At 38.8% G+C, this 22,328-nt stretch overlaps 1 protein-coding gene across 2 annotated transcripts in view; it reads right to left on the reverse strand.

Moving 5' to 3' along the window:
* The window catches only part of LOC123869628 (hemicentin-2-like), a 42,645-nt gene that overhangs the window by 15,053 nt on the left and 5,264 nt on the right, over positions 1-22,328 (reverse strand). For both annotated transcript variants that reach the window (XR_006796932.1, XM_045912610.1), the window contains exons 2-11: positions 12,974-13,160; positions 11,796-12,056; positions 11,207-11,403; positions 5,122-6,276; positions 4,427-4,992; positions 3,677-3,877; positions 2,604-2,784; positions 1,677-2,060; positions 982-1,138; positions 321-514 (exon numbers count right to left, since the gene is read on the reverse strand). Coding sequence is in view for 1 of the 2 variants with exons in the window: in XM_045912610.1 (XP_045768566.1) it covers positions 321-514; positions 982-1,138; positions 1,677-2,060; positions 2,604-2,784; positions 3,677-3,877; positions 4,427-4,992; positions 5,122-6,276; positions 11,207-11,403; positions 11,796-12,056; positions 12,974-13,160 (3,483 nt within the window). In the remaining variant the exon portion in view is untranslated. The remainder of the gene's footprint in view (positions 1-320; positions 515-981; positions 1,139-1,676; positions 2,061-2,603; positions 2,785-3,676; positions 3,878-4,426; positions 4,993-5,121; positions 6,277-11,206; positions 11,404-11,795; positions 12,057-12,973; positions 13,161-22,328) is intronic.

Raw genomic sequence — 22,328 nt, forward strand, 5'->3', positions numbered from 1 at the left:
TACCATAGGAACCGCCAATGCGTCGCCGGCTCTTTAGGTTGATAACCTCATGTTAAAATCTAGTGGGATCACCGTTGAAGGGGGTAGCTTCCACAATTCAATATGCAATGATGATTATAACACTATAATGGGAATCCAATTCTAACCGGCCTATTTGTTGATCCTTAATCGATTGCAGTCTCAGAATGCACTCTTCTTGTTTGTCGTTACGGTTTAGACAGAGGGATCGAGGTAGTGGGCAGATGGCAATACCCGATGGAAAATATCAGACCCCAGTTATGAATCGGGAATACGCTAGGACGAAAAAGAAATAATCTTACCGATATGCTGATCCATGCGTTTCTTCGGTTTGTGCACGGACGCGTAGGGGTCGGAGCAGTAGTCCTGCCGCGAGGGGTTCTGCGACGTGCGCATGCCGTAGTCCGGCGCGGGCACGTGCGCGCCGTGCGGCAGCGGCGGGTACGGCGCGTAGTCGTCGATGGTCCCGTACCCTCCGTGCGTGATCGGATCGTACCTAAACGAAACACCGCGTCATCGCATGCCGAACCCCTTGATAGCCACTGTGGCAACTCTGGTCTCTGATGTGTACAATCTCTTAACTAAACTAAGGCAATAACCTTTGTACACATTGTTTTTTCTGTTTTCTTCTTTCTGTGTTGTGTTCCTTTACATGTGTTTTTGTGTGCAATAAAGTGTTCTATCTATCTATCTATCTATCTAAATTAAAATGACAGGGGGTATTAATTTACAAATTGCAAAAAACCAAATTAAATTAGAATTTCGCGGGCAGCGAAACAATTTAAGCACATTTTTAGCACATGCCCGTTTTTTTTAATTGAATGAGTAGGTGCGATGGTAAGTTATCGTCAGAAAGTATGGCACATAATATAACAAAGGTATAAAGCAGTACATTCTATCGCAAATTTTACCTAAGTAAACAGTGTTTAATAAGCTGCGATTGACGTGAAAAATTCATCTTACCCATAATTGCTCTGTCGGTCAATCATTTGGTGGGAAGGTATCCCGGGCGGGTTGCCGGCAGCCGTCATCTTCATCTGCCACAGGGAGTCTTGCGAGTTGACGCTGCCGCCGTTGTTGCTGTTCGCGTAACTGTTCTCTATGTATCCCATGTTCACCCCTATAGGAAATGGCACTTTAGGAATTTGTTTACGGGTGGAATTCTCTAATTCGGTATGCATAAGGACAGTTATTGTTGATATAGGGTTACCGTCTACGCTGTCACTACTGGTTAGTCCTTTGTGCGTGCATGAGAAGAAAGTTATAATTGTTAATACTTACATCTTTTTTCGTTCAATCTAAATAATTTGAAATTGAATTTATTTCATGCAATTCTAGTAAATCAACTATATACTTACCCAAATTATGTGAAGTAAATAAAAAATTACTATCTATTTAAACTTTAAACTAGCTATTATTACACGTAAAGTTTTTATAAACGCTTTGGATCATTTGATTGTATGTAAAGTCTACTCTGTACTACTGTAAAGGTTTTTTGAACGATAGACGGAGATGAGCCGGAGACGTTAGCATTACGTTTACACCTCTCAATTTAATTTAAAGATTGCATACTGTCATAGTAACACCAATTTTTGAAATGCAACTTGGACCAATGCAAATGGTTAGAAAGTATATGACAAAATATCCACTGTACTTACAATCAGTATTAGACAGGTTCTGGCCAGGATGTGTTTGCGTATGCGGTGCCATATGGTATCCATACCCGCCTTGGGTTGCATACACAGCGTTCTTGGAATCGTCCATAGACAAAGGTATATCCATAGAGTTTTCAAGTGCTTTATTTTCCATCCCCGTACTAGGATAATAAGGCGGAGGTGCCTGATTCTGAGGCGATCCCATAGGCGATCTCATTGAATCCATTTCATAATCTTTGGTGGTTTCCTTCTTGTTCTCGTTGCGCTTGCAGCGACAGAATATAAATAGGAGACTCAGGAACAAGAGAAAGACGAGGCATGAGACTATTATAGCTACGACGGTAGCAGTCGTTAGAGCTACGGCTTCCTTTGTATATGATGTGCCAACTGTGAATAAAAAAAACTATTAAATATGGTGTAGAAATAAGTAAATTATTATGATTTATTAAAAGTACTTTGTCATTATTGACCTATTACCGACCCACTTTTGAGCATGGATTTCCTCAGAATGAAAAGGGGTTTAGCAATAGTCCGCCACGTTGTTTTCCTTCACTGTTAAAGTAAGTATTTAATTGCTTAAAACGCACATAACTCTGAAAAGTTAGAAGTGCGTAGCCGAAATCGAACCCCGGACTCCTCGGAAAGGAAGCCGACGTTTTAACCACAGGTTATCACCGTTACTAAAGCACTTTATACAATAAGTTCAATTGAAAAAGCTCGTTGCCCTGCCAAAGGTGGGGTAGTAGTATCAAAGTATTGACTGCTATTAATATTTTGCAATTCTGGTCAAAAATTCAAGTTTTCGAACTTGGAGATGCTGAGCATGTCATGATTCAAGTGCAAACCCCCGTTTCAAAATGACTTTACTAGTGCATTTTGTAAAACTGCCCACTGATTGGTATGTAACTCTTTTGAATAAGTTACACTTACTATCAGCTACAACGTCTTCGCTGCAAACGTTGTGGTTAGTCTTCAAGCAAAGTTTGACTCTCATCCGAGGATATTGGCGGACGTAATCCATCGAATCCTGTCCGCGGTTGGGCGGGTCTAAAGTCGCTTCTTGCATCACGGATCCCACGCCGGACAAACGCAAAGGTATTGTTTCCACCACCTATAAACAAGTTATATATGATAATCAGCTGTAATCAGGCAACCTAGTTTAAGAGAACCTTACAAACTCTTAGGTTTAAATCTATAGAGCGCACTTTAAGTTGCTAAGACTTAAGTATCAGTTAAAACGAGATAGATAATATAACGCTGTCTGGTTTTAGCGGTGTCTTAAGTCTGAGCAACTTCAAAGTGCACTCTATAGATATCAACCTTAGAGCCTTTACGCACGGTTGACTAGTTGCCCAGCAGCTCGGTCGACTGCAACTGTTAGATTCTGTGATTTGTATGGAAGTTGCCGAGTCATTACGCACGGAGTTGCGGCGACTCCGTGCGTATAGACACGACGACTTCCATATACATAAATTACGGATTCTAACGGTCACCGTCAACAGAGTTGCTGGGCGACTAGTCAACTGCGTAATGAGTCTTTGACACCATTATATATTTATAATTTATAAATAAATAAATATAATCTATACATATAATATTATTATTACTATTAATACTAAATTCACATGCACGACTATAAAAATGAAAATGAAATAGATACAAATTAACATATATAAACATACATATATGTGTACATTTACATACTATAACCCCTATACTTACCTTTTACATGCCATACACATAGGTACATAACATACTAACTGTACTTACCCTGAAGTGCCAAGCCGTATCTAGTCTCTAATGATCCATGTTTTGTCCACGCAATCGGCGCACTCGACCGACTTGTTTACTTTATAATACATTTCTACCCACTTTGTTTTATATAATCGCAACGTTAAATGAATAAGTTACTTTTCAATTTGTTTCTTTCTCATGTAAGTGAATTTGTAAAATTCTTAGTGAGAATAAAGTTCTTTAACCATAATGTAATGATTTCAGCCTACCTGCCATCCATCAGGCCCTCCCTGGCCGACTCCCTCGACCACTGCAACAAGTGGAAGACAAGTAGCTCCAACGCTGAAGCTTATCAAAGTCGAGCTCGGGTTATACGTCACATGTTCCGGCGGCAAGATCTTATCCACTTTAGTCGTCACCGATAACTCGTTTGAATAATTGCTTTGCCCCTTTGTATTTACTGCTTTCACCTAAAATTGCGGATGATTATACAATAAATCGTAGGTATATTCAAAATCTGGTTATACACAGATTTTTGATTGATGATTTTGATACAGATAACCAAATGCTCCAAGGAAATTCATTCATCTAAATAACTACTAAGACAGAAACACTACACAAAACCAATAGATCTGGTGGTTATTTACAGCAAGATCCATATAATACTACAAGTGATTTTGACTTTTGATAAAAGATTTTAGTCAGAAACTAAAGATGAACTAGCAGCACTGAAAGCAATGCTACGAGAAGCAATAATATAAATACTCAGAATTACCTTGAAGATATATGTCACGAACTGGTAGCATTAAGGAAAAAGATTTCAAATAATTTTTGTGATCTCTAAAGCATTGATGAAATGGAGAGCAAATTAAAAAAAGGTCATTTAACATGAATAACATGAACATGATTTAACATCATTTGACATGAATGGTATGACCAAATAAAAGCGGAAGCATAAGTAACAATAACTGGCAAATACTAGTGTAAAAAAAACTGTAATAGAAGTTTTATATAAATACCTTGAAATAGTAAGAGTTGTGCTGCTCAAGACGGGTGACATTGCAAGGATTGGAACGTCCGCAATCGTATTCTTTCCAGTCAAATTCATCAGCTCGATCCGCTGTACAATGTTCCCCTCCCACTGGGTTTCTAACTCGGCGAAACAGCACAAAATATTTTGTGTTCGATAACCCACCATTAAAACCTTCTTCCCATTTTAAAGTGACGTAAGTTGCATCAACTTTCTGCGTAGCTAAATTCTTTGGCGGTTCTGGAGCACCTTTTGGTTGTAACCTTATTTGTGGACGAATGTTTCCCAGTGAATTCTTCACTTTACAATAATAATCTCCGTAATCTTGCGCTTTAACGTTCCTAATCACTAAAACGCTCAAATATGAATCGTTCTCATCAGTCGTCGTTATAATTTCGTAATGTCCATCTGAGGACATGTGCAGTGGTGCCGGGTTGGAGCTGTAGAACCATTGGAATTCCGGTTTAGGGTAGGCCTGAACCCTGCATGATATTTCTGCGTTTTCCATTAGGTCATACGCCACTTTCTTTTGCTGACCGATTGATATGGGTTCATCTGTAAGTTAACAAAAATTATTATACACAAAAATTCGTACTATCCATTCCTATTGTTCTATACAGACTGCTATAGTTATTAATGATATATAAAAAAATTGTTATTTAATGAAAGTAATTTTAAACTTACGTTCGATTCGTAACTGCATGGACGACTCTACTTTTTTAACTTCATTTTCAAATGAGCAAGAGTATACACCTCTGTCTGCAGGCAACAAGTCATCGCCGTTCGGTCGAGCTTTTCCATGAAATCTGAGTACACTTTGTATATTATACACTGCATTTCTACTTTCATTTATTTCTGTTTTAACTTCGTATAAATTAGCATCAGGGTGAATTTCGGCATTATTCTTGTACCATTTTACATTGGGTAGGGGTTTGCCGAGTGCGACACAAGTCAGCGAATAATTTCTCTCGCCAGAATTCTTAATAACGTGGGGTTGTAATTTAGATTGGAAACGAGGGGGTTGGTATACTTCCAGATTTACTGTAGCAAGTTCGCTGTGACCTAGTTCATTCGTGGCCTGACAGTGATACACTCCTTCGCTACCTAGATGTGCACTGGGTATGGTATATTTATTGCCTGTAGCGAGGACGGAAGACTTTATATCGCCAGTTTCGATCTCGCGGAACCAGCGGTACTGAGGGACAGGCCAGCCAGGCGGTTTGGCACTGCACGTTAACACTACTCCTGCGCCTTCCTGAGCTATCGGATGATCGGGGCTAATGTAAGCTCGGCCAGGTTTATGTCGCACGAGTACAGCTACGGAGGCAGAGCCAGTCCGTTCTGCTTTGTTACCGCTGCTGGGTGATATAATATTTATAGCTCGGCAGACGTAAGTCCCTGCCATATCAGCGTTTACTCTTGTCAGTAATAAAGTGTTTCCTTTCTGACGGAAATCGGTTCTTCCTTCTCTTGTCCACTCGACAGATATAGGATCAGGGTTAGATGAAACATCACATCGAATTTCTACAGTGCCCCCTTCCTCCGCTTCGTAGGTTTTAGAGTCTACAGTAACACTAGGCGGATAGAGGACATCTAAGAATATCTCGTTTTCACCCGGATGACCGAGCCCATTGTCAGCGCTGCATATGTACTTGCCCGCATCCTGCACGGTTACTCCTTGGATGATATGATTAAATGAATTGGAAATGTATTTTCCATCTCGTGTCCATCTAACAGTGCTAACTTTAGGCTTAGCGTCTACTTTACACACCATTTCTGCAGTTAAATCGATTTCTACTCGTAGGGGATTCTCTGGACCAACTTCAACGCGTGGAAAATCTGAGGACAAAAATATGCTTAGTAAGGAGGTACTTATACTTAGTAGGTAATTCTTTCATTCTGCGTCGACGAAAAGCTTTGTCTAAAAAGCTCGTCTCTAATCTTACTGTTCAAGGAAGAAGCTATTCAGGAGTACTTATATTTGTTTATTCTAATCGTTTTATTTTTAAACATTAGAATCTTTGGATGTTAAATTCTTTTAAATAAACATATCTTCCAGTAGCTTACATTTCAATTCGAGCTAACAAACAAATTATGCTTCTATTACAAAATAAATACTGTATGTTACGAAGTGAAGCAACGGCATATTTTTCATCCTTTTTTTTTTTTTTTTTTTTTTTTTTTTTTTTTTTTTTTTTTTTTTTTTTTTTTTTTTTTATACACAGGAAATGCCTAACGCATACCCTTCCGTCAGGGGAAACGGAGGGGTTATGTGGGGCTTGCACCCACTAAAACCTGTGTTTGTTCCTCAACGGACTGGCGGTTGCGCGGGTATCACTAATGTAGTATTCACCGCACTCCCGCCAGGACTTGACCCGCCGCCAAGCGGACGGGTCCCTTCGCTAGGCTGGCTGCTACCAGCTCCGTCTCAGAAGCGCACCCGGAACACGGCGCGCTACCTCCTGACCTGGTTATGTATCGGCTGACGAACGCCCCTTACGCCCGTCAACCGCAGGTCGGCAACTCATGGAGGCCGGAGGTCATCATTCGCCCTTCGGCGCCCGCTGCGTCTCCTGTGAGAGGGATCCACCATCAAAATTTCCCTCTCACGTTCCGCCGCCTCTTTTGCAGACATCACCTCCTCGCAAAAGGAGGCAGCGGCACTCCACGCTGTTTCACTCCGAACCATCGCTTGCACGATGGCATTTAACCTTATTTGAAGAAAACGAACTGTCCGCGAAGTAAAGAAAAAAAATCCTTTATACATTTATATAAAATTAATCCTACTACGAGTATGTTTGTTTGTTTATCCCATTTAGCATTCCTATAGGCGCCATTCAGTATATCGCGTAAGTAGCAAGTGCAAGTAGGTAGGTAAAGTATGCGCAAAAAGGCATTGCAACTCATGCTGGGAAAAACCTAGTAGGATGTTATAAAAAAAGTTCTCTCTTCACAATCTCTTAAAACCTGGAAAGCAGGATTTTTGTTTTAAAACTAGATATTGTTGTTCTAAATAAACAAAATATGTTTGGATATTTCTAAACTGATATCTAAAGCTATATCGCTTTTTGTACGCTAGGCTAAAGTTACACCGTGCAAAAACTATACGGAAAATATCATGGTTCATAGCAAAATCCAGTTTTTCGGGAGTTTTTCCATAGCAGAGTGCTTCGTTTCTCTGAATTCGGTGATGACATATCTAGCAAGGCGTATGTTTTCCCAGAATGAGTGAATAGAACCTAATTACAATCAGGAAGAAAACTTTAGGTTATATCGATAAACGAAATTACACGAGTCTTAAACAGGAAATGCAGGAGTTCTCCATACATGCTTCGCTCAAAACACTGTTTACAATACGTGTCCGATTTAGAATCAGCAGCACTCTTCTTGGTTCATCATTTCATTCAGGTCACCCAATTACAAAATATTACAGGCATCTGGCGGTTGTTCACCGGTGATCCGACAGGAAGTCAGAAATGCAAGAGATAAATATTTATTGCAATATTAGGTCAGTTATATTATGAAACCCATCTCCCTGATCACGTGTACAAATAACAGGAAGCGGTTTTAGTAACATGCACTAGTTTATGTAAGAAAATCTCTTTTCTTCTTCAAATAACCATAAAACAAAGTCGCATTCCGCGTACTATATGTCTTCAGCGCGCTTTTAACTCTGAGCTTCGTAGTTTATTTCAATGCAGTTTTTAGTACAGTACCTACTTTAATATTAAATGTTTTTAGGTTTTTACTATCATTTGCAACATTTCACCAGGCAAGTAACTGCCAACTTATATTTATCTACTTGTACTCGTAAGTTGTATGTGTTTGGTGGCGTGCTCTTGGAAAGGCCTATGCCCAGCAGTAGAAGCATACAGGCTGATGGAAGGAAATGAAAAGTTGTATGTACCTACCTACCTATAACTTATTCAGATTAAAACACGGATAGTCTGCGGGCGCCGTTTTATTGATGTTTGATAAATAAACTACCCTATTTATACAGTAAACGCGTATACAAGCTATATTTGAGCCAATTTATTTAAAGCAGAACAACTTTCATCCTAAGATATTTTGTACCAAGTGATTTGTCTGAATCCGCTCTGTACGAAAGTTATTTAAAGAATGCAGTGTTCAACCGTCAAGCGCACGGAGCATGAAGAAATCAATTTACTTAGTTAATACCTAGTTGTCTACATAAGTAAATTTTTGTTTTAAAGAAGACAGACAGATAGTACACGCTTTTACATTTATGAAATACTGGACGATGCCTGCGACGTTGTCCGCTTGGATTTCTTTGATTGAACTCTTTGATTTAACGGGATAAATGTTTATGTGCTAGTTTCTGGGGTGCAAGCTACTCTGTGCCTTTCATGTAAATCGGTTGAACTGATAGGACTTTAAGAATCCCGTGGAAACTCTTTGATTTTCCAAATCGGTTGAACTGATAGGCTTTTAAGAATCCCGTGGAAACTTTGATTTTCCGGGATAAAAAGCCTTTAAGCCTATAAGCTTTTGTCCTTCCCCGGGGTGTAAGCTAACTGTGTACTAAATTACATCAAAATTCGTTAAACTGTTGGGCCGTGAAAAGCTAGCAGACAGACAGACAGACACACATAATTTATATTAGTATGGAGTAACAGTAGCTAGCTTTTATCCACGACTTCGTCCGCGGTACATACATGTAATTTATAGCATAGGTTACTTCCGAATAAAGTAGCTTTCTACTGTGAAAGAATTAGTAAAATCGGTTCATTGGTTTCAGAGTTTATCGATTACAAACAAACAAACGAATCTTTCCTCTTTATAATATTAGTATAGATATGAATATAGAAGTATGGATTTTCAACAAAAACTGTCTACCTACCTAAAATAAAGTAAACTATTTTTTTGAGTTTAAAGTTTAGAATAGCAAATTAGGATAGCGTGGTACAGGCCGTGAAGTGAAATGAGAAGTTTTGTCCGCGCTCCATTTGCGGCGAGGAAAGCAAATACCTCACAAAGACTCCTTCAGAAAAGCCACGGTTAAAGAAATGCACGCCTTTTATATATCTTTATAGCTATGTGGGCATGTGCGGTTCACTCATTCGCTTTGATGATGTGCCGTTTAAAATCCTCGGAAATAATATTATCTTGTCTGTCTGCTCGTTACTATTTATTACTTATACATATACCTACATGAGTGAAGGTTTCTGACAGTATCTTCAACGTTCAATAGGTAGCGCGCGAGTCTCACTGTACCGCATGCCGAATATTAGGTAGTGTTTTATAATTTTAATAGACCTAGAGGCCGCTCATCTATTGTGTTTTATATGTCCAGCTGAGGAGGTCCAACACGTGCACACAATACACATTTTACAACATTGCAAAAATCAACCAACAAAAGATGGTAACAATTATTATCCTTTGAATATCAATATAATGAACTGTTTTTTATAGAAAGTGTAGTGTGTACTAAATAATAAATATTACCGCTAATGTGCGCTAGCGGATTTTATCTGTTTAATCTACAGATTACCTGAGTCCTAAACATTGTTTCGGTCTATTGATCAAATATGTAGTGGGTGATTCTACAGATTTTCTTATCACCCTCTCCTGGGTTATTCAGTGACCGCGGACAGTGGAATCCTAAATTAAAACTTGAATTTTTGCTAAACAAGTGGTAAAAATAAAATGAAGTTAGCATGGATGCGAAACGAAAGCCAATATATAAATTTAGGTCAACAATAATTTTGATAGCACCAGACTTGAGACTTTCTGCTTACATGAAAATAGCATTAGCGCTCATAGTATTTATAAAGTTTCTTCATAACTAATTGTGATGGAAATTTATGTCAGCGAATTGAATACTCTTGATTGGTGAGCTGAAATTACGCACTCAGAAGGTAGGTACTTATGTAGATTGTTTGGTAAGACTGCGTGATAAATTGTGTCTATAATTGTGCCTATCTAACGCAAACCACACATTAAAAATAGGCGTTAAAGAGAATGTTATTAGAAAGTGGTTCCAAACAGCTATCGATTTATAGACGAGCTTAATTAGTGGAACCATAAACTTGAAACACCACAACTCGCGATCGAAAGTGTCCAACGTGGCTAGTGGCTACTACAAGTTGTACTTCATAAATACAAGGAACTGTATGAATGCGCGAATGCATAACCGCGCCGTGGTTATGCATTCGCGCGCCTTCGTCCCGTGTGAAATGCTTTAATGCAGAACTGTTTTATTACAAACACAACTTATTACCTAATTGCGTAGGCGCAACTTTCTGTTAATAAGAACCAAGAATTACTCATAAATGATTCAGAAAAAAAACCGACCAATCACTTACGAAATTTCCACTTACTAATTTAATTGGTGGACTGGATTTTTCGACAAGTTCAACTTATGATGGTTAAAGATATTACTAAATAGGTTCGAAAAAAACCATAGTTCAAAAGGATGAATGTAATTTATCAGTTTTTGTTCGGACGCCCCTCTATTTATTTATTTTATAAACAAGACAAAATGTAAGCCACGATTAAGTTTTTGTTGAGTTATATAAATTACGACAGTCTTCTCAGTTCTAACCTAATTAGGCTGTGAGATGGATAACAACGACTACCAACTATAGCTTTCGTCCAAAATATTATGACCAATACGCGTCTGCATTGCTTCAACCACAACTTATATCTAACCTAAAGAACATAATTACCTAGTTGTACTGTCACAGAATACTGGACCTAACCTGACTAAAACGAAAAACCTGATTTTTCAAAGCGAAAATATACTTACAGTTAACGCTTAGCCCCACGGTTGCTTCCAGCTGCTGTCCTTCACGCATCGCGCGGTTTCGCACAACGCAACGAAATGTGGCTCCGTCGTCGTCCCGATTCGGTTCTAGAGTCAGTATTGCTACTGTAGGTTCCACACGCGTCTTCCCAACCACCATCGCCGCCTCCATAGGATGTATGGATCCATCGCGAAACCACCTGATGCAAAAAACGGCACTCATGAAGACTTTTTACTTTTACCTACGTTTTAGTAGGATTATAAGAGTCGACATGTAGTAAATACCTACCAGTGAGGTTTTGATTAATTTTATTTACAAAGACCCTTATTCCTAAATGAAAGTCTTTGTTTGTATACATACAACTTGGAGACATAGCAAGACAGGGTGGCTTTTCTAAGTCTCTAAGAAGGATTTTCAGCGAATTCGAAAATGTGGGCGCAATGTCGAGCATTATTAAGTAGGTATGTATATGTATGCTGTCTATTATGTTTGTCCTGCGACATATCAGTAGCCAGCTTAAATAGGTATTTTCTGGTTGCTTTACCTAGTGATCTACATACTACAAGACTTGATTGACGTGACGGGACTTACTGTATCGTAGGACTAGGTGACCCGCCCGTACTTGAGCAAGTCAAATTGAGTTGTCTGCCTTCCTGTGCTTGCGTCTGCGTCCCTGTGTTCAACACTGGAGGCTGCGGCTGCGTCAGCACCACAAGGTTGTGTCCCTGCGAGTGCAGAGTGCGGCCCGACCCTCCCGCTTTCACCCGGCACTCGAACCGACCGTTGTCCCGCTCGTATGTGACATTCGACACCATTAAGTCGAAACGACCTTCCGATGGTGCGTACAGGATCCTGCGAAATGTGCAAAATGGAAATTCTATCGTAAGTTCTGCAGTTTATTCAAATATACTGCAGTAGGACACGGCTTTAAAATACCATAAAAACATCAACAATCATTTTCTTACATCATGCTCGCAAGTAAGTCTGACGTAGAATCAGGTGATTTATATACAGTTCGTGACGCCATCTATACTTACTAATAAATAAAATTGGAGTGTCTGTCTGTAATTTCGAAATAACTACCTCATATTAAGCTCATATGGTTATTTGAACGATACCATAACTGAATCACACGTTTTTAAAATTTTTGTCTCTGTCTGTCTGTCTGTTTGAAAAGGCTAATCTTTGGAACGGCTGAACCGATTTTGACGGGACTTTCACAGGCAAGTAGAGGATTGACCAGGGCGTAACATAGGCTACTTTTTTAACCGAATTTCAAAAAGAGAGTTGTGTTTTTCTACCTATGTACACCGAAATCTCCGAGATTTCTGAACCGATTTGCGTCATTTCTTTTTTAATCAATAGAGGAACTTTGCGACATTGTTTCATAAAAAATTTGGAGTCCAACTCCTCAATCCTGATGCTGCAGGGGATCTGACCAATCCGCGCGGGCGAAGCTGCGGGCATCAGCTAGTTTTATATAAGTGTTCTGAATTCGTCTATCTGAGCTCATATTCGTTACTTTAATAATAACGATACCTATACGAGATTAAACGAGGAACACATCGATGTATCGGGAGATGATCCCCTCACAACGCAGCGTGCCTTGCGTGTCGCAGCCATTGAAAAAGAACCCGGACGGATTCGAAACTAGTCGAGCTTGCTCAACTAATTACGTGAGTTCAGCCGTCGGAGATATACTCGTATTATATTATACTTATAATGGATACCACTCACGATATCGATAGTTTAAACGCTAAAATACTCACTGGTAATTGGTTTCCAAGGGGAGGTTGCCAATAGCGACGTTGTCGTGGCCCGAAGCAGTGCTCCTCACCCAGTAGTAGGTGAGCGACTCTCCAGGGAGAGGATCCAGCGCGAACCGGCACTGCATCGTCACGTCGTCGCCTTCTCGCGCGTCGTGTTGCTCATCCTCGCTCCAGACATGACCAATTACTGAAACAATTAAAAGAAATTAAAATAAAACTTCTTAAGGCGCGACTTAGTAACTCAGACGTAGGTTTCGGAGAACCTTTAGCCGACTCATGCTTTTCATGTTGCGTTCGCAAACTCAACACCGAATGTATCAGAAATAAGAATTGATATTGAATATGTTATAATACTATTACAATAATAGTAAGCACTTACTACCGCAAGACTAAAGTTTGCAACGGAAGTACGATGGCATTGGGACCATATTGGGACGAAGCAAGGCTGATACAAAAGGACGTTAGGCTCATTCAGAGACCATTCTGCCTTAAAAGCTGGATATATGTTTTTGAAGCTCGACCTAAAGAGGTAAAGTTTGTGGATGTAGATCTCCTAATGACTCCGGACCCTAATGTCCGGAACTTATCATCCAATTTTAAAAATAGTTTGTAAAATGTAAATGTAAATGTTAATTTATATGGCTCCACACAACTAGTTTAGTACCTACCTAATCTCTTTGCGTAGTAAAATATTTTTTCATGCATGTCCTACTATTTACCACGTACCTACAGTACCTTTGCAATGTACGGCTTCGTAGTTATTTTATTTATGTGTCACTGCGAATAGCTATACAGATCAGCTGTTATAGGCACGAGGTTTTACTGTAATCCTTGATCTGCTTATATTACTTATGGCAGTGATGTCTTTTTACCCGACTGCGGCAAAGCCAAAAGGAAGGATTACGATTTTGGCAGTCTATGTATGTATGTATTTTTACAATAGTTTTCCTATCGGTGAGTTCTCTTCGCAAAACCCTCAAGAGAACCATTTTCTCGGTACCGAAAATGTACTAAAATGCAATAACCGAAGATGTCATGCGCATCGGACGCACCGTAAAAACGAGTCAGTAGATAGAGACGTTAGAGCCTCAGCTTTTTCTACGATCCGCCGTATGCGACCAAATATATTATTATGTCCATAGACTTATATTTATGTCACAAGCACAAAATCACAATCCTAGAGTGTTACAAGTTACAATCATTTTCCGGAGTTACTGAAAAGCTGCGTGAATCGATGTATAGCTGCGTGCGATTTCGGCGGGTTGTCTTTTGGTAAGTATTCAAATACTATCAAATATTATGTTTTAACTTTTAAAACGTAAACAATTTACCATCTGGTAAATGTTTTCGTTTTAATTGCTAGCACAAATGCAGATCTTATGATAATATTATTCAAATCTACGTAAGATAGTTTTCATGCACGTTGATTTTTCCATCTCCATCGGCAAGATATCTACTTCGTAATTCTTGCAGGTTGTATAATACACACCATAAAACTGATAATACGTATCAAAGTTTTAAGGTACCTACCTAATTTTTAGGGTTCCGTACCTCAAAAGGAAAAACGGAACCCTTATAGGATCACTTTGTTGTCTGTCTGTCTGTCTGTCAAGAAACCTATAGGGAACTTCTCGTTGAACTAGAATCATGAAATTTGGTAGGTACGTAGGTAGGTCTTATAGCACAAGTACAGGAATAAATCTGAAAACCGCGAATTTGTGGTTACATCATTTAAAAAAAAAAAAAAAATACGTTTCAATTTTCAAAATAAGATAACTATACCAAGTGGGGTATCATATGAAAGGGCTTTACCTGTACATCCTAAAACAAATTTTTAATTATTTTTATGTACATAATAGTTTTTGATTTATCGTGCAAAATGTTGGAAAAAATACCCGAGTACGGAACCCTCAGTGCGCGAGTCTGACTCGCACTTGGCTGGTTTTTTTTTCATTTGGTTTGTAGTTACTATTTCATTTAGGTACTTACAGATTTTATTTTTAAAGAAAACGTACAAAAACGTAATAACAAAGTTCGTAAAAAATAAGTAGAACATTACAGCAATCTCAGATCTCAGTTATAAGTTTGACATTTCAATTAAGCTGCGCTGATGGCGTTTACAATTTTGAAACGGTGATCGCATAAGTACCGATTAATCACAAGGACTGAAAAAGCCGCACGCAGAGATGTTGGCAATTGACATGAACAAAAACTCTGTTGACATCAGCAATTCTTCAATACTCAGGTAATTCAATACTCAGCTAACAGTCAAATCGATCGATTTGACTGTTGCAAATATGCATTGTATATGGGCATGCAAAAACCACTCTGTATTTTTTTAGAATTTTCGGTTATGATGTCATTTTGTTTAGTTTTAAAAGGTAAGTTGGCATGCAGAAAGCCATCTTTAGTGTTTGTCCAAGAGACTATAACCTTTTTATCTATTTTATTTTGATCTCAAGAGTAGAGCAATTTTTCAAAAAATTAAGTTTACCTATAGTCTTCTGGAAAACTTCTGATTTTCCACATAGCGTGGTTTTCATTCGCAGCGGCGGACGATGTGTTTTTATGCCTCTTCCCCGGGCCTTGCGGTTCGTATTTTATTATGCGATCACCTTTCGATGAACTGATGTGGAACCTAGCTTTTCTCACATCGTTACCTACTTTGGTAGCTTGCATAACCCTTTCGCGTTTGAGTTTTAGATTCACACGTTCCATAATATTTTTCTACTAAACCTCATTCATCTCTTCTTCGCAAACGAGAGTATTAATTAACTAATAATATGAAGATTAAAAACCCTAAGTAATGCCGCTTCAGACTCATGCTGAGAAGATCCTAGACACTAAAGACTTCTTAACGTGGATTCATTCACGTTTCTCGTGTCTATCCTTCTTTCGGATATGAAAATAAAAACCCTCTGTGAACCGACAACAGGTGGTATACCATCTACTTTTGAATTTTTGGTTAGTCTGGTGCCGGCTCTACATTTTCTTAATCTGTTCCCAGATTTTCATATTTTTTTTCCTTATTGTAAACCGAATTGACAGGCTGGAGGTAGGTAGGTAGTAACTTAAGTAATATGAAGCGATTGCCATCCACAACCGGATAAACAAGTACACGCGTGACCAAAGGCTTATAGAAGTTATGGAGCTCTCGGAGTCACTGCGGAACGGTGAAGGTATTACACGATACCCATCCAGTTACCGATTTGGGTTAACGTTGCTAACCAGCAACAATGACTCATATGCACATAATATCATCAACGTTGTTGCAACTAGACCAAACACCCTACCTAAGCTCCTAAGAGCCTCAGGTATCTTAGAATGTTATCTTCAATCTTGGCCTCAGGCTCTAACAGCTATCGAATTCACATTTAGTTAATTTCGTTTTTGAGGTTTACTTAATGAAAAAAAAAACAGTAGAAGCCAGATTATAATAATAAGACGTAGGTACATAGCTGATATATTTTATTTTACACTTCAGTGTAGGCCTTTGAGATGCTTGTGAAATCAGTAGATATAGGTATCTATTCGGCCGAGGCTCTTTCAAAGTTCAAACAGAAAGGGCATCAGTTTATCGATATGATGAACAAATCACGGCATATACTTAGGGCCCATGATAACATATTAAGTAGAATTGGAGGCAACGCAACGGAACGTTAGATGCGCGTCGTGGCGGTCAATGACACGAGGTCGCGTGCGCAGCCTGCCGTGGCGACACAGACTTGCCCGATGCGATGTCTCGGAACACCATAGTCGGCGCCATAGGTGACATCTTTCTCTACAAACTACTTTAGTAGGCACTTAATGGTAATTTTTAGGTTTGTGTCTCTTTCTCTAGTCGTTCTTTCATTTCTGAAAATCGTGGTCCTGGTGTTCTTGCAACCTCTAGGGTTCTGCATTTAAGTACATATTAAATTCTAAAATCGATTCGCCTTATGTACTCGTTTTTTTTTAGATATCTTTCCAGACAAGACCTGTTCGGATTTTGACTATTATTTCTACAGAATTCAGTCCGTAGAATATTAATGAACTTGAATATGGATTGGTCTCCACTGCGTGTCGGCACGCACTACGCAGCGGAGACCATGTAATAATCCATGTAGTTGAGTAGGTACATATAAACCGTCCTATGTATCAAAATGTAAAGCTTCGAGTTTCCGTCACACAGTAATGTGGCTTTGTTCTTAGTTAACACCGGCTCACACGTGCTCCGGGTGACAATGAGGGAGCCAGCGACCGTTACAAGTGGCTCCGAGCGAGAGCGTGGGAGCATGCGGGAGCCCTCACAATGTCTCGGATTGCAGCTTAGGCTGCGTCCTCGAGCAAAACGCTATCATGTCGACACCGCCGAGACTATATCTATTCTTTATTAACCCCCCACCCAAAAGAGGGGTGTTATAAGTTTGACGTGTGTATCTGAGTATGTCTGTGGCATCGTAGCTCCTAAACTAAAGAACCGATTTTAATTTAGTTTTTTTTTAAAGGTGGCTTGATCGAGAATGTTCTTACCTATAGTCCAAGAAAATCGGTTCAGCCAATTGAAAGTTATCAGCTCTTTTCTACTTGTAACCTTCACTTGTCGGGGCTGTTATAAATTTTTAATTTAGGTACACTTGTTCAAAATAAATATCAAACCAAAATACATAAACATTAAAGGACAATGAGCAAAATACAGTCATTGGTTCTCAGAACGGCCAGTTCAGAAATGTGATCACAAAACTACATTGAATGTGATTTTCCGTCCGTCCGTCCGTCTGTCCATCTGTCTGTCAGCGGGCTATATCTCATAAACTGCAATAATAGAGAGTTGCAAAGTATGTATTTCTGCTGTCCCCTTAATGGAACCCGTCGTCTGCGCGAGTCTGACTCGCACTTGGCCGGTTTTTCTCATTGCTCTTTCTAGAGTGTATTATCTTCACAAATTAACGATTTAAATTACGTATAATATTATGTACTTACTTAATTATGTTTTAATGAAAAAAATGAAAGTGATTTTAAACAACCACAAGAATATCAATAAATAACTTTAAAAACAACTATCCAAGCGCGAGTCCGATTCACACGCCGGGATTCTGTAGTTTACAATTTAAAAATTGTGAAATTTTTTTGTTTTGCTTTTCTGATAGGCAACGTAATACGATTAGATTGGGAATAAAATCATCTATTCTCTTTTTAACCCCCGACCCAAAAAGAGGGGTGTTATAAGTTTGACGTGTGTATCTGTGTATCTGTCTATGGCATCGTAGCTCCTAAACTAATGAACCGATTTTAATTTAGTTTTTTTGTTTGAAAGGTGGCTTGGTCGAGAGTGTTCTTAGCTATAATCCAAGAAAATTGGTTCAGCCGTTTGAAAGTTATCAGCTCTTTTCTAGTTACTGTAACCTTCACTTGTCGGGGGTGTTATAAATTTTTAATTTACACTTGTGTAACAACAATTATTAAGTAAGTACATGTTCAGTACCTAGGTAGACTAATAAGCCTATTAAGTAGGTATTTACGTGGGTAGAATAGAAGTGAGTTTATGGTTATTTATTTTATTAATCGTTCATTAGGCTACTCAAAGACACCAAATAAATAGAAGATTTAAATAAAATACCAACCTGGGTACCGACCGAGGTGTAAATGTCATTTAAAAAAATCGACCAAGTGCGACTCGACCAACTCGCACTTGGGGTTCCGAGGGTTCCGTACTCGGGTATTTTTTCCACATTTTGCACGATTAATTAAAAACTATTGTGCATAAAAATAAATAACAATTTGTTTTAGAATGTAAAGGTAAAGCCCTTTCATAATTATAATACCCCACTTGGTATAGTTATCTAACTTGCAAATACTGATTATTTTGTTCATGAATACATTTTTTTGTTTTGTGATGTAACCGCAAATTCATTTAATCAAAATTTTTCCTTTACTTGTGTTATAAGACCTACCAACCAGCCAAATTTCATGATTCAACGGGAAGAACCCTATAGATTTTCTTGACAGACACGACAGACGGACAGACAGACAGATAGACAGACTGACAGGCAGATCGACAGACTTCAAAGTGATCCTATAAGGGGTCCATTTTTCATTTTGAGGTACGGAACCCTAATAAACAAGAACTTGATGTTCATGACTTAGGCGTTGACCTTATCAAAATCTATTAGCTGTGCTATTAGCTAATAATACCACCTATTTCAACACCAAAACAGCAATAAGCATCTCGCTCGGATAAGGATATTAAAGATTCATGCCGTTGCATCTATCCAAAGCAAGCGCACTCGTTTACCTGCTCAGCCGGTGCCCGGTTCACCATCCTTCTCACCCTTATAATCTAATTAATCTCTTATCTCTTTCACATCCATGGCCTACTTGCCTACCTAGAATATTCATCTCTTTCGCACTCACCTACTCGATGCATTGCTGTTTGCATTCATCTTATTCTTAAGGTAACATGAAACGGGATAGTTTTACCTGCAACCGGCCGCTGCAGTTCTCATACCCAATACTTACTCCATTTTAATTGTTATTCTATATTCAATAGACTCTCAAAAATTTACCTGTTCTACACATTGAACTAATAATACTACGTATATCTATCTACCTCAGTGGTTCTACATCTACAATAATGTTTTTGCCAGCTGACGCCCGCATCGCCACTTTGTCCGCATGGATTCACGGATTGGTCTTCGCAAGGACTCACGTTTACAAAGATCACGGCGAAACTTATTGGTTTTTTGGAATAAAATAGGTTGGTAGTTTGGTTGGCTCCGGCTCCAGGAACTACCTTTGTGCGTCAAGATCGGTTCAAGCTGAGCCGTGAAAAGGTAACAAAGAGACAAACAGTTACTTTCGCATTTAAATTACAAGTAGTTAAAGTTTAAATTACAAGTATTTAAAAGAAGAAACTGAGTTATAAGTAAATAGCAGTAAAATAAATTTCCATCGTAATAAAGTTAAAAAAAAAATACCACTTTCAGATTGGTTCATCTCTTTAAGCGCTAAAATGCTACAGACAGACACACTAACAGACAGGTATATAATATTATAGGCGTTAAACCACAGAATATAATAAGTAGGTAGAGCTCTACTAAGTATTTGAAAGAAAGAAAGAAAACTTTTTTTATTAGGTCACTGTAACACTACAATGTATCTTAAAACTAATCGAGCTATACTACATAATATTATACTTATGAGCTGATTTAGTCAAGTATTTTCAGTCTCAGGGTTTAATTCTACTCTTTTTTTAGATCTTCAAGGTCGCTACTTCCCTTTTTATCGTAGGAAAGTGTATACAATTTTAGAACTGGAGGAATTTTTAGAAATCTAAGTTTAAAGTCCGGATGGCGGATGTGTGACACGAACACCGTAGAAGCAACGCGGACGCCACATGTCACGAGTCGAGTCCAAAGCCCTTTCCACGCATATGGCGCTTTTGGGAGACTGAGCACCCAAAAAAATTAAATAAAAAACCAAGTGCTAAATAGTTCAACTCGCACGCTGAGGGTTCCATACTGATGAGTGATAAATGAAAGTTCCTACCTATTTTAGACATAATACTTGATTTTAGGTAGGTAGTAACAGGCTAGTATTTACAATGAGCCATTTAGAAAACTACCTTAAGCTAGCATAACTACTGTGATTGCAGACTTAAAAACTATCTATCCAACAGCTTATTTTTTTAAATATCTAGTTCATATAGTACCTAGGTCCTTTTTAGGCGGTATCCCTAATCAGTCAAATAAGAACCGATAAAAAGAAATCCGGGAGATAACTCCACAATGGTAAATCACTCGTGATCAGTTATCTAATACTGTAGGTACGAGTAGTTAGCTACAGTATATGAAAAGCTAATGAAAAGTTCGTTTGTTAGTGGTAAAGATCTGATTGAGAAAGATCTTTGGAGCTGAGGACGGAAGTTCACAATGGATAACAGAAAACAACTGGTGATTAGTGAAAAAAATAAGCAGTAGGCTTACCTACGTACCTACATACCTACCTATAAGACCCTATTTAAGAGACGTATGCTCAGCAGTTAGTAGACGTCTATCGGTTGGTGATGATGATGATTTTGGTTGTATAAAAACAAAAACTACTCTTTACCCATCGAACGGTTTAGAGTTTAGAGTTTAGACGAATCGATAGACACCTCTGACCCATGATGCTCTGACCTCATTGATTAAAATCTATCCAGTCGTTGGAATGCTTCGAGTGTGTATGCTGATAGATAGCTTGAAAATCAAAAGGCCGTTTGAGGATTATAAATTACTTATCAGTTCTTTTCTCAGCCGGTATAGGGATCGCAAACATACCTAGAGGTAAATTTTTCTTTCAATATTTCTAATCGAGTTTAATCTCTCTAGATTAAACTCGATTAGGAATTAGTCTGTACCTAATAAATAATCCTACTAATATTATAAATGTCAAAGTGTGGATGTTTGGATGTTTGTTACTCAATCACGCAAAAACGGCCGTACGGATTTGGATGGAAATTGAGGTAGATATTATCCTGGATTAGCACATAGGCTACTTTTTATCCCGAAAAATCAAAGAGTTCCCACGGGATTTCGGAAAACTTAAATCCACACGGACGAATAAGTGGGAATCAGCTAGTTTTAAATAATAATATGGTAATATTGAGTCCTGATGCAGCAACCAGGACTAATCGGCGGTCTACCCAACAACATACGAGTAGGTAGCTAAATCACAGGTATTTATGTGTGTTTGGACTCATAGATTTGGTTGATAAGTAGATAAATTGCCTTACAGAGGTGACCATCCGGATCTGATAGAGTAAAAAAGTGGTGGATAAAAGGCTGTCCACACATTTCATGCCCTCATCGGAATATAGAGCGGGCTATCTTGGGCGTTTCTCTGAAGGATTCAATGAGAATATGGGTTTGAGAATCAAAGTAAATGACATAAACCAAGAGAATTAACAAGCTGAAGTGGCAGTGGGCAGGCCATGTCTATGGCAGAACTGATAACTGGGGCAGACGCGTCCTGGAGTGGGGACCAAGCAACAGTAAGCGCAGTTTGGGACTGAGAAGGCCTCCAGCACGCTGAACCAACGACCTTAAATAGGTGGCGAGCAATGGGTATATGAAGAAGTCTGAGGAACATGTGTGGTGGCGCGCTCTTCATAAGGCCTAGGTCCAGCAGGTGGACGCATGGATGAATCACTAACCACTTAATATACCACTTGATAAAATAAAAATCGAAGCTTCCGCATTTGAAGTTGTATATCGATAAAGCTTTTAATCGAATACGACGAAACGACCCGCATGAGCCAACAACTGTAAAAGGCGCACGCAAAGCATTTTTCAATAACTGAAAATGTGCGTGTGTACCAGCAACAAGACAAGCGGCC

Source organism: Maniola jurtina, chromosome 11 (assembly GCF_905333055.1).
Source record: "Maniola jurtina chromosome 11, ilManJurt1.1, whole genome shotgun sequence".
NCBI classification, from domain to species: Eukaryota; Metazoa; Arthropoda; class Insecta; order Lepidoptera; family Nymphalidae; genus Maniola; species Maniola jurtina.